Here is a 17,815-nt window from a genome sequence, read left to right on the forward strand (position 1 = left end):
AGGAATTATCCGGAGTAAAATGCACTTTAGATCGATTTACGGATGATTGGGAGTACATACGCCGAGTTGACATCCAAATCATGTCATTCGGATGTGTTTTGAGAAAGTTCGATGTTACCGCTTTTTAGTCAAAGCTCGTTGGCGTGGAAGTGAGAAGGGCATATTTCGCCGCTACAAAAAGCTATTTCTATACCTCTTCTACAGTTCCAAACAACATTGCACTTACGTGGTAGTGAGTAGAGGGTCCCTAAAGCCAAACCGAAGTATCCCTAGGTCTTTATGTGGTCGGATAGAGAGTCCAGAATGAATTTCATCAAGCCAGTACCTTTCCGGAAATGTTGCCATCTTTAGGGGAAAGTCTGTAGGAGTCGATTGCCAAGTGTGCTCTGGAAATTCACAATTTCGTCGCCGTTTAAAAAATAAAAAATAAAAAAATAAAAAATAAAAAAAAATGAATACTTCATTTCAATTTCAAAAAAAAAAAAAAAAAAAAAAAGTTTCTTTTCTTTTGAAATTGAAATGAAGTATTCATTTTTTTTTTATTTTTTTATTTTTTATTTTTTAAACGGCGACGAAATTGTGAATTTCCAGAGCACACTTGGCAATCGACTCCTACAGCAGCAAAGATGGCAACATTTCCGGAAAGGTACTGGCTTGATGAAATTCATTCTGGACTCTATCCGACCACATAAAGACCTCGGGATACTTCGGTTTGGCTTTAGGGACCCTCTACTCAGTACCACGTAAGTGCAATGTTGTTTGGAACTGTAGAAGAGGTAGAAAAATAGCGTTTTGTAGCGGCGAAATAATATGCCCTTCTCACTTCCACGCTAACAAGCTTTGACTAAAAACTGTAACATCGAATTTTCTCAAAACACATCCGAATTACATGATTTGGATGTCAACTCAACGTATGTACTCCCAATCATCCGTAAATCGATCTAAAGTGCATTTTACTCCGGATAATTCCTTTAAGTCCCGGTTGAATATGACCTGTAAATTGTACTATTTATGTTTTTTAAATTCCGCCTAGCTCCACTCCTCCATCTGGGATCACTCCATTGGAGAGGTGTTTCAGAAGGCTGGGCATATGATCCTTGCATATGATTGGATAAGCCACTTGTCAGTCATCTTTGTTGACGCGCTACTTCAACCACTCTCATCAAAGCAAACCCGTGACCCTGATGATGCTTACTTCCTCAATGCGAGCTGCAAAACAGTCTCAGTCACTTCTCCGCTACGTCACATCTATGAAACTCCCGCCCTGCATCCTGATTGGCTCTACCATAAAATCTGGTGCTGAAATCACATCCATCTGGGATCGCTTCTATTGGGAGTGATTGGAGCTAGGCTGAACGAAATTCATCTGGGGAGTGTCAGGTTATTTTACATGTAGGGAAGGAAAGGAGTATATAATTGAGAACAAATTCTGCCTCTTTTTACTAGCAGGTTAATCTGTAGCAATGTTTTCATGGAAATATCTTGGTTATTACATTAATGAATATTTGCTTTTAGTTTTGTTCTGTGTATGTTGGTGCAGAAGGAACAACCTCAGCTTAAAAATATAAATGTCAAATAAATATTAGTATTAATGCCTATAAAGTGTCATAAGAAACAAAATGTAAGAATAGAGTTGACATTTGTTTTTAAATTCCCAATAGAGGTCGATTTTTGTGAAGAGCCAATGAAATGGCTACTTCTGCCGCCAGAGTGGACAGACACTTGACGTGAACGTAGATTGTTCCCAAAGTAAGGAATGAATGGCTGACGTGGCATGTTGGTAGGGCTTGGAGAGCTAAACAGCATTTCTGTTCACGGTGAAATGTTTGTGTTGACATGAACCTCCAGAAGATGCAGTTTAGGTGGACCACATGTCCTTTGTGAGTCTTCATTTCCTGTAGGCCTACAGCTTTATTGCACTTAAATGTTGTTCAATTAATGCACACCACTTAAAGTATAAGTTCAGCTAACTAAGTCTAGTTAGCACAGCTAAATGTGGACTGTTTACAAGGAATGTCTTGCCACACAAGCATGATACGACCATTCCGATATTCATTTAACGACATCTGGGTATTCTTCTTAATCAGTTACAGTGGAGGTGTCTCACACCAGGCTGAAGGTGTTGTATGATGTAAAACAGGAGACCATTTACTCAACAAGTGTTTAATTTTATTTAGAATTTAGGTAACAATTATAAACCAAACCTAAGACGACAAAAAGAAAATAAAAATATACATGTGATGGGACACTGCAAGCTGGGTGGAGTATGGCCCTGGAGTATGTACTGGCATTTACTTCCAGAGCTTCTTAATAGACATGTTCTTCTCACTGTCCTTCTGCATGACCTGTGACCCCACAGAGAAGAAAAAACATTTACAATTAACTCAACCAATCAGGGAAAAACATTCAATTTACTCAACCAATTAATCAATCAATCCATAGACACAGATCTTCTAATCTAACAGCCCCAGCCCCCATCAAATATATTTATTTTCCTTAACTTTAAAAGGTGTAGAAAAACGGCACCTCCGATAAATAACCATACAAACTCATGAACAAGAACACCATGTGAGGATGGCTTAAAGAAGCCGAGAGAGTGACTTGACCCACCTTGGCCACGGCCATCTCGAAGTCCTCCTGGGTGACGTGGACCCTTCTCTCCCTCAGCGCGTACATGCCAGCCTCTGTGCACACACCCTACAAACACACACACACCGCAAGGGAGGGACAGGATCAGCACCACCCACAGCAGGGCAACATCAGCACTCCACAGAGCAGCAGCTCACAACTCACTCACCACGGCAACTATGACATCCCATGCTCATTCCAAATCACCTAGGCAACAGGGGTGTGCCTACTAACCAATTTAATAATCAATATTCAAATATACAAAGTCAGTATGAATGGTTATGGGTCATTCTGTGAAACAAGTACCATTTGATGACATGCATAAGGCACAAACTAGAGTCAAAGTATGTTTCTAAAGCCTAAAGCTAATAATTCAAGGGCTCTTGTTAACACGATGTACAAGAAAATACTATTCTTAAAGAGTATCATTTTTTTAACCATTTTTCACAAGTGCATGGCCATTTCCACGTGTCCAGGTTGACAGACAGAGATAACATTTTCATCTAAAATATCACCACATATCATTCTTATGAAACTTTTGTTATTTTAAATTTTACACAGCCAATTTCTGCTGTTTTTATATCCTGCTATTTATGCATCCAATTAACTTTTGTTTATGCATGCAACACCCATTGTTGATGATCCTTGGTTCTGTTTAAAACTGGTGGGAATGTGGGATGGTTCACTAGATAGCACCAAGGTTCAAAGCAATCTGTACTGAACGGGTTCAGAACGTGTTCTCTGTTGGTCGAAAAATGCCCTTTAAGGAACTGTTAAAGGGCTGAAATGAGTCCCTGGTCATCTTTAAGCACACAGGTCAGCCTGATGACCTCACCTTGACCTCTGCCCCTGAGGCACCGGGCATGAGCTCAGCGATCTTGCGCAGGTTGATGCCGCGGGTCAGGTTCATCTTCCGCGAGTGGATCTTCAGGATGTCCAAACGAGCCTGGAGAGAGCGGGAGGAGGAGGGATTAGATTAGATTAGATTAGATGAGATTAGATTCAACTTCATTGTCATTGTGCAGAGTACAAGTACAAAGACAACAAAATATTTCCCAGAACACCCTCAATAATACTTTGTGTGTGTGTGTGTTCATAAAACTGCAGGACAGTGTGTGTGTGTGTTCATAAAACTGCAGGACAGTGTGTGTGTGTGTTCATAAAACGACAGGACCGTGTGTGTGTGTGTGTGTGTTCATAAAACTGCAGGACAGTGTGTCTCTTTGTTTGTGTTCATAAAACAGGAAAGTCTGTGTAGTCATAAAACTGCAGGACCGTGTGTGTGTGTTCATAACACGACAGGACCGTGTGTGTGTGTGTTCATAACACGACAGGACCGTGTGTGTGTGTGTTCATAACACGACAGGACCGTGTGTGTGTGTGTTCATAACACGACAGGACCGTGTGTGTGTGTGTTCATAACACGACAGGACCGTGTGTGTGTGTGTTCATAACACGACAGGACCGTGTGTGTGTGTGTTCATAACACGACAGGACCGTGTGTGTGTGTTCATAACACGACAGGACCGTGTGTGTGTGTTCATAACACGACAGGACCGTGTGTGTGTGTTCATAACACGACAGGACCGTGTGTGTGTGTTCATAAAGCGTGTCTAACCTCTTCGTTGGGAGGGGGGAACTCGATCTTCCTGTCGATACGTCCAGGCCGGAGCAGTGCGGAGTCCAGGATGTCTATACGGTTGGTTGCCATGATCACCTGAACAAAAGAAACACAAAGCCAGTCAGTGAGTGGGATCTCCGCATGTTTGGGTGCCATCTGAAAGGTGTGTGTGCGTGCATTTTATTTACCTCAATATTCCAGAGAGGGAATTATATCTCCATCATCGAATTTTAATGATATTTGATTGTGTGTGTGTGTGTGTGTGTGTGTGTGTGTGTTCCCTACCTTGATGTTCTTGGTGGCCTCAAAGCCGTCCAGCTGGTTGAGGAGCTCCAACATGGTCCTCTGCACCTCACTGTCGCCTCCGGATCCACCCTCCAGACGCGACGAGCCGATCGAGTCGATCTCGTCCATGAAGATGATGGATGGAGCATGCTCTCTGGCCATCACGAAAAGCTCACGCACCATACGCGCCCCTACACACACACACACACACGGATACACAATCAACGAGTGTAGGACATCACACTGCAGACACCTCCGTCAAAATAAACTGTTGGCCGTCTCCATGGTTGTGAGGCAGGCTCAATCTGAATCGCCTGGTTTGGTACTCAATTCCCAGCTGCCCCCATCGTGCTCTTGAGCGAGGGACTTAACCGTGAGTTGCTCTGGGAAGAATGGCTCTTGAGCGAGGGACGTAGCCCTGAGTTGCTCTGGGAAGAATGGCTCTTGAGCGAGGGACGTAGCCCTGAGTTGCTCTGGGAAGAATGGCTCTTGAGCGAGGGACGTAGCCCTGAGTTGCTCTGGGAAGAATGGCTCTTGTAATAATAGTAAGTTGCTTTGAATAAAAGGGTCAGCCAAATGAAGTAGTATATAAGTTACATACACTTAGTACACCACAGTGTCAGCTCTGCCTGTTCCGTCAGCTAGACCAGCGTTTCTCAATCTATGGGCTGCGGACTGGCACCCTTCCACAATGAGGACACTGCTGGTCCACGGATACGTGGAGTCAAACTATTGTGTGTCGGTGGGCCCTATAACCCCAAAGTCTGCCATGACCAGGCCTAAGGTCAAAGAAGTTTGAGCTAGACAAACCCAAGGTACACTTCAGGTGGAGCATGACAGTGCGGTATATAATGCATATTAGACAGGTAGAGCATGACAGTGCAGTATATAATGCATATTAGACAGGTAGAGCATGACAGTGCAGTATATAATGCATATTAGACAGGTAGAGCATGACAGTGCGGTATATAATGCATATTAGACAGGTAGAGCATGACAGTGCAGTATATAATGCATATTAGACAGGTGGAGCATGAGTGCAGTATATCATGCATATTAGACAGGTAGACCATGACAGTGCGGTATATAATGCTTATTATACGGCTCTTCACAATGCTAGTAGAACGCTCCATTGACTTGAATGGGATTTCCCAAAGTTCTAGCGGTAAATAAATTCATGTAATTACCACTGCAAACATATAATTACCGCTGTCAATGGCAACGGGTTTTGTGCTTCTGATACATCTTTCATATCACTACGCAAGGACTGGAACTTCATTCAAACGTGAAAGCAGACGGCTGATCAGCTGTGTTCTAAAGAATGTTTGATTCAAGTTCAGCAGCGTGTGTTGTCGCGAACTATTTGTTTCTCAGCAAATGCCACGATGAACGGTAACAAATAGGCTAGGTTATGTAGGCTAAAGTCATATCGTGGGGAGTTTATTATTTTGTTTTGGCAAGTAGCCGTATAATAAGCGGGATAATGTATAGAACGCCGGTCATTACTGTGAAAATAAGTCCCTTCAGGGCGGAACAAGTCCGGTTCGCCCTGTCGGGACTTATTTTCCCAGTAATGACCGGCGTTCTATACATTATCCCTTACATATTAGACAGGTGGGTGAGCGGCAGCTTACCCTCTCCGATGAACTTCTGCACAAGCTCGGAGCCGGACACCCTGATGAAGGTGCAGTCCGTGTGGTGAGCCACAGCTCTGGCCAGCAGTGTCTTGCCCGTACCAGGGGGGCCATACAGCAGCACACCCTGCAGGAGGAGGAGGGAACAGCACGTTACTCTCCTTTCCCTTCCCCTAGAACCGCTCACCGACACGAAAACAAACCCTCTTCAACAGAACCCTCTTCAACAGAACCCTCTTCAACAGAACCCTCTTCAACAGAACCCTCTTCAACAGAACTCAACGGACGGATTGATAAAGAGTTGAACTGAATTAATGAGGCATTGACAAACCGAGTTCAAAGGAATTAACAAGCCGAGTTCAAACTGAACTGAATGGGATAGAAGACTTGTGTGTGTGTGTGTTCTATCCCATATACAGCCAAAGATGGGATTTGCTGACGTGAGTGATAGGTAGGTCTGTGTGTGGTGTGTGTGTGTAGTGTTCAAATTCCACCTTTGGCTGTGCGATGCCGATGACTGAAAAAGCTCGAGCTGTGAGATAAGCGTGTGTGTGTGTGTGTGTGTGTGTGTAAAATCTCACCTTTGGTTGTGCAATGCCCAGTGCCTCAAAGAGCTCGGGGTGCTTCACTGGCAGTTCAATGACCTCCTTAATCTCCTTGATCTGCTTGTCCAGGCCGCCAATCATCTCATAGGTGGAGTCCGGAACCTTCTCCACCATCATCAGGGACACCAGCGGGTCCACCTTATTGGGCAGGATCTTGTGGAGGGTATAGCTGTCGTTCCTCAGGGCCACGCGGCAGTTGGGAGTCACCTGCTCAACACACACATAGGGATGGGCATCATTAAGAAATTATCGATATCGATGCCATTGTCGAGTCTGCTTATCGATGCGATTCCTTATCGATTCCCATATCGATTCCTGTACCATTTGCTGAACACTTATAGGATGGCTTTGAATGTCTAATTTAAAGTGATTTTGGACAATGAATATCAAGTGTGCAATATCAATACAGAAGTTGAATGCTTTAAAATTTCTAAAAAAGTAAACATTTCTAAAACAAAGCTTTGTATTGAAATCGTTAGTGGAATTGTTAACATGTGGATGTGTACGATTTTCGATGGATCAGAATGTTTGGAACCGGTTCCTAAGCGATCCCTGGAACCAATTCCCAAGCCTACACACACACACACACACACACACACACACACACACACACACTTAGAATCAGTCAGTCAGACAGTTAAGTAACACGGAGACTCACTGATGAAAATAGTCCGTACTCACATCATTGATATCTATGTTCTTGTCCACATCCACCACAAACTTTCCCTCTGGGTGAACCTGTGTCAGACAAAACAGAAACAGTGTGTTAATAATGCTTACAGCATTGTTATAGCATATGTGACACCTTACTAAACCCAGCGAGTGCGCTCAGCAAGCCCGAAGAGTTATAGCATATGTGACACCTTACTAAACCCAGCGAGTGCGCTCAGCAAGCCCGAAGAGTTATAGCATATGTGACACCTTACTAAACCCAGCGAGTGCGCTCAGCAAGCCCAAAGAGTGTTACATAGCGCTCACGAGTTCAAATGCACATACTGAGCACTGTGCAGCATCCAGGTACTAATCTCAGACCTATACGTCAGTCTCAGAGTGCACCATCTCTTGCATGAGCGATGACTCAGACAGAGGCCTGTGTAGTGGGAGGGGAGGGAGCTCCATCAGATGGAGGCCTGTGTAGTGGGAAGGGAGGGGAGCTCCATCAGATGGAGGCCTGTGTAGTGGGAAGGAGCTCAATCAGATGGAGGCCTGTGTAGTGGGAAGGTATAAGTATATATACTTTTTTGATCCCGTGAGGGAAATTTGGTCTCTGCATTTAACCCAATCGGTGAATTAGTGAAACACACTCAGCACACAGTGAACACACAGTGAGGTGAAGCACACACTAATCCCGGCGCAGTGAGCTGCCTGCTACAACCAGTGGGCCTCTGTCTGAGTCATCGCTCATGCCCCTAAGGAGGGGAGCTCCATCAGATGGAGGCCTGTGTAGTGGGGAGGGAGTGGAGCTCCATGTGTAGTGTAGTGTAGTGGGGAGGGAGGGAGGGAGGGAGGGGAGCTCCATGTGTAGTGTAGTGGGGAGGGAGGGGAGCTCCATGTGTAGTGTAGTGGGGAGGGAGGGGAGCTCCATGTGTAGTGTAGTGGGGAGGGAGGGAGGGAGGGGAGCTCCATGTGTAGTGTAGTGGGGAGGGAGGGAGGGAGGGAGGGGAGCTCCATGTGTAGTGTAGTGGGGAGTGGAGCTCCATGTGTAGTGTAGTGGGGAGTGGAGCTCCATGTGTAGTGTAGTGGGGAGGGGGGGGAGCTCCATGTGTAGTGTAGTGGGGAGGGGGGGGGAGCTCCATGTGTAGTGTAGTGGGGAGGGAGGGAGGGAGTGGAGCTCCATGTGTAGTGTAGTGGGGAGGGAGTGGAGCTCCATGTGTAGTGTAGTGGGGAGGGAGGGAGGGAGTGGAGCTCCATGTGTAGTGTAGTGGGGAGGGAGTGGAGCTCCATGTGTAGTGTAGTGTAGTGGGGAGGGAGGGAGGGAGTGGAGCTCCATGTGTAGTGTAGTGGGGAGGGAGGGAGGGGGGGGGGGGGAGACAGAGGCCAGTGTAGTGGGGAGTGGAGCTCCATGTGTAGTGTAGTGGGGAGGGAGGTGGGGGAGACAGAGGCCAGTGCAGTGTAGTGGGGAGTGGAGAGATGAGCTCACCTTGACCAGCACCTTCTTCTTATCCATGGCCCTGACCACCTCCCCCACATAGGAGCCCTGCTCTTGCAGCAGCTGCAGCTCCTCTCTCAGGAGCCGCACTGAGGGGGACAGGAGACCGCGGTTAACACACACGCACACACACACACACACACACACACACACACACTCTTGCTCTCACTCACACACACTAGGGGTGTGACTTTCGAAACCGATGTCTCAAATCAGTGTCGAGGCTTCGAAGCAGAAGTGTTTCGAAACACTGCTTCGAAACGTGGTTCAAAACAGCCATGTCATGTGACCACTGCTTCGAAACATCGTTCAAAATCCCCATGTCATGTGACCAAAGTTAAGTGAACCTTCGGTGCATTTCACCGGTGTCGGCAGGCGTGCCCACGCATTCAATTAACAGTGTAGACTATTCTTAAGCAATAACCATGATGGTGTAGTGGTTAGTGAGGCCGTTTTTTGCACAGTAGGCCTAGCCCAGGCTGCTCAAATGTGGTTCGATCCCCGTTTGATTTAAGGTATTGTTTCAGATCGTATCTGTTTATGTTTTCTTACTTCATCATTAACCACACAGTTTCAACTAAACTCTCAGAATGGTCAAAAATCGAGATTTTTTATAAGAAGAAAGTGATTTAGAGAACACTAGCGGCAGCAATAATCTCTTTATTGTCACTTCATGTGGTCTCCCATCCAGTAATTGATCAAGGGCATGACTGCTTAGCTTTTGACAAAGACTGAACACAGGTAACACAGCAAGCCACAAAATTCAAAGACTACATCTCCAATACGAAGCATTTGACAGATTTGTTTCACCGTAAACAGCTCTGAGGTGTCGGAATTGTTTCGAAGCTTCGGAACAATTCGGCACAATTGCTTCGAATGTTTCAGTGTTTCATAAAGCCTCGCTTTGCCCATCCCTAACACACACACACACACAGACACAGACACAGACACGTAACAGAGTTGAACTAAGCGAACATGCTAGTTGCTCGTGTAAATCCTCACACCCCCAACCTTAATGACACTTCTAACTGCTGAATGGGAAGCCTGGGCTTTTAGCTCAGTGGGTAGAGCGTTCGACTGCCATGCCGGTGTGCGTTGAGGTGGCGGGTTTGAGGGCCGTGAGTGGCAGACGAATTACGACCTCGGTTACACACACACACGGCAATGATCTCTAAACTAATAGGCATCGCACAACACATCAATATACTCAACGCTTAGTCTTTACACAGGTCTTCACAAACACTGACATTGCAGTTTAAATCAAGATTTACATTTGGGGACCTTGCTGAGATGCCCCATTATATCTTTGCATATCTGGATAAGGATTACTGTGACTAAAAATCAGACACTGCATCAGAATCATTAACATTCATGTGGCATGTTTAAAGTTAAACTACAGGGCTTCTGATTGGATGACAAGATGAAGAAAAAAAGGAATATGGCCCCTTTGGATGTTCCATTTCTGAAACATCTCCCCTACCTTTAGCGTTGAGCTCATTCCTCTGTGCTTGGAGACGTCTAAGATTCTGACTTTTCTCATTCACGGTCAGCTGTTGGAAAACATTATGAATAGGAAGCATTAAGTAACATTCAATAATATGGCATTAAGAACATGATGCATTACACTGTATTATTTAATCTCACCTGTAGCTCCTCTATTTTGGACAGGTAGTATTGACGGAGACCGGAGCCTCCTTTAATATCTTCTACATCCATCTGTGAAAGACAATAGGGACATTGGCAAATGACATCACTTGATAAAGATTGATTAACATATTTGTAGGTTTAGCTCGCCAATAAGATACAGTTAAAATAGGTTATCCATCACTCCCAGAGGGCAATGGTCGCTAACCTAATGGGCATCACAACACATCAATAGACTCAACACTTCTAGTCTTTACACGTCTTCACAAACACTGCCAAAAAAGCTTAAACTGTTTACCATATTCTTAGTCGCTTTGGCTAAAAATGCGTCAGACAAATGTAATGTTATGTAATCTGGTGTTTCCTACTTCCAGTGATTTATGCTAGGATAGGCTAATGTGCCAGACTGGGTTATCGCAAGCACATAGAAGAGAAGGGCATGTATCATCTTATTTAACTCAGGGGTAGAACTCTACTGCACATAAACTAAGTTCCAATAAAGTTGACTTGTTCCTTTAAGTTATCTAACTCTATGTTACAACTTCGAAGTATAAGCTAACTCAGCTAACGTTAACGATTCAAATGACGGGGAAACAACATTTGCCCTAAGACCGCCAATCAGTTATTACTTCTTAAAGATCGACCGACAGATATATTGTAGGGTTACCTTGTCAACAGGGTATAGTTCACCTCTCAATTAAGTAATTTAACGTTACGCTACGACTTGCAAATAAAGTATTGTTGTAAATCAAAGTTAGCTAAAATTAAGTTTCAAAAGACGGGAAAACAACCAGGCCGAAGTCAACCATCCATTCAGCAGATTATTAGCCATCTGACATTATTGGTTACTAGAGCAGATGCTAGTACTAGATCATTTAACGAGACTGACTGGAAGAAAAGTGTACTCGGTTTAATGTTCACTTACACAAAACGGAACGGAACCGCAGACAGTAAGTTAAACGTTTGACAGACAATCAAAGTTAACGTTAGCTATGTCACAGGTTGGCTAACGTTAACGACAATGATTATCACAAAATCTTCCGTCAATGGTGACAAGGTGAACATTAATTAACTGAACTCAAATGCAGCAATACAGACATAAGCCGAACACCACTAACGTAGCAGCTACAGTGATTTGACAGAAAGTTGCTAGTGAGCTAGTTTATATACACAGCTTGATTGCTCATAGCCCGTTGCTACCTCATTCTACACAGCTGTGGTGCTAACGTTAGCCACTGTGCTACAATGAGACAGCAAACCGGAGAGATACAAGCCAACAAAAACAAAACGTTCTCTCCTTTATCTGATTCATTCAAATGTGTGCATTTCTACAACTCAGAACCCAAGTCCAGTGGTACAACTGACGACACTATCAACGTTAACACAGCTCATACAATGAATAAAGAATAACAAAAAAATGCTTACATGGTCCATCCCGTCCAGAGCCATTTTGAAACCATACACTTCCGTTGGTGTTACGTGTTTTCCGGCGCTTACTTCGTGGGCTTTTTTTAACAGAGAAGAAAATACCTGCTCGTTTGCGCCACCATGTGTAGGAAAACCATACAGTCTATGAGGAAAATCCGAAAAACAAATGGACAAGGTGTTTCCCTGCACGTTTCGTTTAAAAATATCATTGATAATACATTTCCCCTTGGGAATCAATAAAGTATCTATCTATCATTGGTCTATCCTCATGAACGATTAAAAAGGTTCGACTAAACACAGTTTAGGCCCGAGCCCGAGTCCCGACAATAACAACTGGCACTATATCAGGACTTGACTGTAAAAACTACCTGGATGTATTGAACATCCTGCACTTTCATTCTTTGTCTGTATGTGTGTGAGTTGGATATATTTATTGTTTTTACATGTATTTATGTTTATTTATTGAACGCAGTTCAGTTAAAGCAGAGGTAGATTAATGACTTAGTTCAGAACTTCAGAAAGTCAGCATTTGGTTATCTGAAATCTTGGTAAAACTGAATCAATACTATTTGGATCAAATGATAAGCTAAGGAAGTCACCTGGATTCAGTGTGGTAGTTGGTGATTCTGAAATAACAACTAAGGAATCAGTAACTTACTTAGGCTGCATAATTGATAATAAATTAACTGGGGAGTGCATGGCTCTAAAAGTTCTGTCTAAAGTAAATCAGAAAATAAAATTTCTAGCTAGAGTATCCACAGATAGACAAGCTCTCAAGATTCTTGCTGGGGCCCTAATACAATGCCACTTTGATTATGCCTGCACTTCATGGTACACAACCATTCCTAAGATTTTCAAACAGAAGCTGCAGACTTCACAAAACAAATTAGTGAGGCTTATTCTTAAACTACACCCATACACACACCTCAACCCGGCTCATTTTAGTAGCCTTAAGTGGCTCAAAGTAGAGGATAGAGTAACATATATAAAAATGTGTATGGTACATAGAATAATTAAAAATAAAGTAGGGGAGACCGGGTTGGTTGTCACAATTTTTACTCATGCATGAATTGCTCATCTTCAAAAACTCTTTCAGCAGTAATTCCTACATGAAATGAAAGCTTGGGGTCTTGGCTTTAAATGTGTATGATTTTTACTTTTAGAATGTATTGTAACAGGGAGCAATTAACCATCAAAGACACTCTGACACAATGTGACAATCAACCCCATCACGGGGTTGGTTGTCACAGGGTATGGGGTTGGTTGTCCCTATAGAGTTTCAATGGGATTTCAGTGATAAAATGGGATCTTAAAAAATGATGTGTAACTTTTTAGTTTTTTAAGCTAGAAACTGCAAATAAGTTTTAATATGAATACCACCCCTATGATAGTTGTCATCAATGCCCCTTATGTTTAAACAATGGGATTAAAGGAGGTGATCAGTTACTTGAATTGTCTACTGTGTTGAGAAATAAAATGAAATCATTTTCAGTGCTAAAACCTCTTTATTATCATGTAAGTTGCAAACACAGTGACAACAAACACATGTGACAACCAACCCCACGAGCTATGTGACAACCATCCCCAACTGACCTCTTGACAAAGATGTTAACCAAGCTGCCACATGGCTTTAACTTGATAGCTAAAATATGACTCAAAATAAAGCTACTACCTTTGGCTTTTTAATGAGTGTTTTGTTTTTGAACTACTAATATCCTACAAGCTCTCAATACAAAAACAACACCAACATGAAAATTTACTCTAACCCATGAAATGTAAAAATTGTCTCCTCACCTCAATGCTGTGTGTCTGCTCAGCAAAATTTCTAGTGCAAACTAAGCTATCAACGGGTAACAGTTTGATATCAAAATTTTACCACAGCATCACCTGTGCCTGGAATAAGCAATGTGACAACCAACCCGTGAGACAACCAGCCCCGGTCTCCCCTACCTACCTTTGTAATTATTTTTCTCGGGTAAATGCTGTTCACAGTTACTCAACAAGGGGTAGTACCACTGACTTTGTTCTATATAGATTTAAAAGTTTCATGGGTAAGGGCTCTTTTCTGTATTCAGCAGCCATCATATGGAATGGGTTACCAGTAGCATTAAAGTCAACAGACAATACTGATCATTTTAAGTCATCCCTAAAGAGCTGGCTGAGAAATAGACAGTAGTATGGTTATTAGAGTTACATGCACTGTATGTACTGAGCAGTAGACAGTAGTATGGTTATTAGAGTTACATGCACTGTATGTACTGAGCAGTAGACAGTAGTATGGTTATTAGAGTTACATGCACTGTATGTACTGAGCAGTAGACAGTAGTATGGTTATTAGAGTTGCATGCACTGTATGTACTGTACTTCCTTCTCTGTTTTATGTTGTATGTCTGGGGATGCCTGGTCCTCTCTATGTTGCCTTGTTTTATTTTTGTTTTATTCCTCCACATACCACCAACATAATTACATTCACTTTAAGACATTTGCCTTCACCACATGCCTACACCTGCAAACACTGACACACACCACCAAATGCACTCATCTTAAGGACCACAATGGAAATAAGCCCTGTGGCTTTACTGTGTTTATCCTTTTGACTGATAATTGTACAAAGTCATTTTATTTATTTATTCATTCATATAAGCATCATCCTTTGTACAAAATACATCATGTCAATAAAGATTTTCAATCAATCAATCAATTTATGTTTATTTATTGAATGCACGTTAGGACTGCTAAACAATTTTGTTGTACCCTGTGCAATAACAATAAAGCAATTCTGATTCAGATGTTGCAGTTATCCTTAAGAATAGGCAGGTTTCTTAATGGGGTTTGCTTATTTTAGGCTGGTATGTGGGGAGTGAGAAAAGAGGTGTGTGTGTGTGTGTGTGTGTAAGAGAGAGAGAGAGAGCAAGAGACACAACGGGAGTACAGGTTGGACTAGACTATCCAGTCAAGCAATGCGGTCTGCCGTGTGCTATCAACTGGCCTGAACATGATATGGCCTATGCAGGTGCTTTGTTTAGTTTAGGGGGAGTTTTGGCAGTCTTAGAAACTTGACTGAGCCTGTGACAAACATATCATACAGTTTGCAAGCCCATGCCGCCCAAGCAAAAGAAGATCAAACCAAACATGCTGATGATTTTATATTCAAGTTTTAATTTAAAAAATATACCAAATGACATTAAGTATAAAGGTACAAAAGATAAACGCTTCTGCGTGGAAGCAAACAAACCAACACAAATGTGCTTAACAGTTTACAAAACCTTCAACCCACATATTTTATTCGCTCAGAAATCAAAAGCTAATACAAAGATATAGTGGTCGACAAATCCAAAAGGATGGAATCTACAAGTCCTGAATATTTATTTAGCTTTTTTAAAAAAAAATAATTAAAAAAAATGAATCTACACCACCGGGTTTTGAGCTGCATATAAGCTGAAAAGACTAAAAACTGTACAATACTCAGTAACAGGCTCAGCCGAGATGGCGCAGTACACACCTGAAATGTTTTCTTCTTCTTTTGTTTTTTTTTTAGCCAAACCTTTTCCTAAAATAAACCCCCCCCCCACAGATCAATGTGTAAAAACAGCTTTAAAAAACATCACAGTGTGATAAAAGTCTGATCACCCAAGTCATAAGATATCAAAGTGAAGCCTTTTACACAGACATCAGGTCAACAGAATCACTCTGACTACCGTGAGAGAATAGTTCAATGGCTTATTTTAGCAGTGAGGGCTCCTTTGGCCTCCCAAACAAATTCAAACCATGGCAGCCATGTTTTGACAGAACAGGACAAAAACACAAAACAGTCTGTAAACATCAGGAGAGAACAAAAATAATGGCAAATTTGAAACCAAACTAAGATAAATGGACCAGTCCCCAGGGGAAGAGGAACAGAATGGCTCAAGGGTGCGTTTACCTGAGCATATGTCCTGTCATCCAATCCAAGGCTCTGTTTTCAAAACTACTACCCTCCAAATAAAAAACTGAACTAGCATTGGCAACCACCTTTTCAAGAAAGGTACAATGTTAAAAACACCTTTTTGAGCAAAGGTACATTTTAGCATATGAAAAAACACCACAACAAAAAAAAAAGCTTCACAATGCAATATTTGGAAGAGCTTGCTTGCTGGAAAAAAAGCACAATGTCTCATACTTGCTGAGTATATGACAGATAAGATGAAAACCTTTGATCCACCATAATGGAATGATGTGATAATTCACAGGTGATGTTAATACAAGAGTTTCAAACCCCACATTCAAACAGTCACCTCGCAACACCAACATGAAAAGTGTAGGTGTCCTCTGCAAATCAAATCGATTAAGAATACTGAAAGATGATGGCTCCAGCTGAGGAGTAAGCTGCCTCCTGCTTCCTAGGTAGGAGAGAGTACAGAGGAAGTGATGCGCATATAGAGGAAGTGATGCGCAAAAGAGGGGAAGCTGGGGTGTGCTGTCGTCCAGATGTGGCTCAGGTGAGCCTGATTCCTAAAACCTGCTCGAGTTCCTGTCTCCTCTGCTGTACCTGAGGACACACACACACACACACACACACACACACAATGGTTTGAGAGACTTGGGTCTAGATTATTAAAAGTAGCATATATTTCCATGAGAAAATATTTGACTGGTTAAACAGTATAACCTTTTAAAATGGGCATAATACAAATGGACAACTATGTCCATTAAAACCTGCTGAGACACGGACACTGCGTTCCAGGCAGCCTTACCCTCACACTTTCTTTCTCTCCAGAACCTCCCACCAGGTGCCCTAATGACCTTGGATGACCTTGAACACTCACCTTGGAGTAGACGTAGCGTCCGACTGCCTCGGGGACCCAGGGGGCCTGGTAGAACTCTGTGCGCCTCTCCTCCTCCGGGTTGCTCGCAACGTCAGTCATCAACTACAACGGGAATGTAGACAATATACACATTAAAGGAGAATTCCGGCAATTTTTTACATAGACAAAAAAAAAACAATGCTACCAAGCTCGAGTTGCTGCAGCTAACAGCTAGAGCAGCCAGGCAGCTACAGTACTATACTCTGGGGGCATTTTTACCATTGATTAACCCCTGAAATCTCTTAGTTCATGAAAGATACATATTCATTCGTTTACTTATATTAAAAAGTCCCGTCACAGAAATGATTTGGTAAAATTCCACCCCGCAAATCAGTCAGAATTGGGTTCCATCAATGTAATGCAACAGTAACAGGCTGTTCTGATTTGTTATTAAATGTCAATATGCACACTGGTTATCTAAACCAGAAATACTTAGCCATGAAGTATATCCTTAACTTAGCTTGTGATAACACATTAGAACATGTGAACATGTTTATACCGTACCTACAACATGTACATAACACACACACACTCTCTCACATACACACACACACATATTCATACACTATTAATAAATAAATGTACACACACACACACACCCACACATATTCATACACTATTAATAAATAAATGTACACACACACACACACACATCAACTCAACAATGATTTTTTGTTCATAGAGATCATTGGCTCCCCTTTCCCCTATTCTGATTTTGGACTGAAGCCTGGCCGTGTTCTTGTGGGGTAGTGTCCCATAAGCCCAGCTGGTCTGCCCAGCCCCACCTTGAGGTCCCTGCTCTGGGACTTGAGCCAGTCCTGGATGAAGTCCTGGGGGTTGGTGCTGAAGCTCAGCATGAAGTCCCTCTGGGTCTTCAGCTGGTTGATGGACTCAATGGTCTCATGGATCTGAGGAGAACACAGTCACAGCATCTATAAAGCAAAGCAGCAGCTTTCTTCAAGCATATGCCACTTATC

At 42.8% G+C, this 17,815-nt stretch overlaps 2 protein-coding genes across 4 annotated transcripts in view; both read right to left on the reverse strand.

Annotated features, from left to right (window-relative positions):
• Positions 1-2,147: 2,147 nt before the first annotated feature.
• psmc5 (proteasome 26S subunit, ATPase 5) lies at positions 2,148-12,066 on the reverse strand. 2 transcript variants are annotated; one of them, XM_042086196.1, is made up of 12 exons: positions 11,992-12,066; positions 10,567-10,638; positions 10,403-10,472; positions 8,914-9,011; positions 7,455-7,511; positions 6,750-6,980; positions 6,169-6,295; positions 4,535-4,725; positions 4,247-4,345; positions 3,464-3,574; positions 2,611-2,697; positions 2,148-2,345 (listed from the first exon to the last, which is right to left on the reverse strand). In XM_042086196.1, exons 1-12 carry the CDS (start codon positions 12,013-12,015, stop codon positions 2,292-2,294), a joined length of 1,221 nt encoding a protein of 406 aa, XP_041942130.1. In that variant the 5' UTR covers positions 12,016-12,066; the 3' UTR covers positions 2,148-2,291. The 2 variants fall into 2 exon arrangements, with proteins under 2 accessions (XP_041942130.1, XP_041942131.1); XM_042086197.1 differs by lacking the exon at positions 11,992-12,066 and adding an exon at positions 11,492-11,644.
• A 3,067-nt stretch (positions 12,067-15,133) lies between these two features.
• smarcd2 (SWI/SNF related, matrix associated, actin dependent regulator of chromatin, subfamily d, member 2) overlaps positions 15,134-17,815 on the reverse strand; it is a 15,299-nt gene continuing 12,617 nt past the window's right edge. For both annotated transcript variants that reach the window (XM_042086194.1, XM_042086193.1), the window contains exons 11-13: positions 17,624-17,746; positions 16,800-16,901; positions 15,134-16,522 (exon numbers count right to left, since the gene is read on the reverse strand). In XM_042086194.1, the coding sequence (XP_041942128.1) occupies positions 16,469-16,522; positions 16,800-16,901; positions 17,624-17,746 (279 nt within the window). In that variant the 3' untranslated portion in view covers positions 15,134-16,468. The remainder of the gene's footprint in view (positions 16,523-16,799; positions 16,902-17,623; positions 17,747-17,815) is intronic.

The sequence above is a fragment of the Alosa sapidissima genome, chromosome 3 (assembly GCF_018492685.1).
Source record: "Alosa sapidissima isolate fAloSap1 chromosome 3, fAloSap1.pri, whole genome shotgun sequence".
NCBI classification, from domain to species: domain Eukaryota; kingdom Metazoa; phylum Chordata; class Actinopteri; order Clupeiformes; family Clupeidae; genus Alosa; species Alosa sapidissima.

Coding starts and splice junctions, on each gene's coding strand:
- psmc5 (XM_042086196.1), bottom strand. CDS start 12,015: ATGGCTCTGGACGGGATGGACCAT. Junction 10,639..11,991: donor CTCTGGACGGGATGGACCAT/GTAAGCATTTTT, acceptor TGTCTTTCACAG/ATGGATGTAGAAGATATTAA. Junction 4,726..6,168: donor GCAGAAGTTCATCGGAGAGG/GTAAGCTGCCGC, acceptor GTGTGTGTGTAG/GGGCGCGTATGGTGCGTGAG.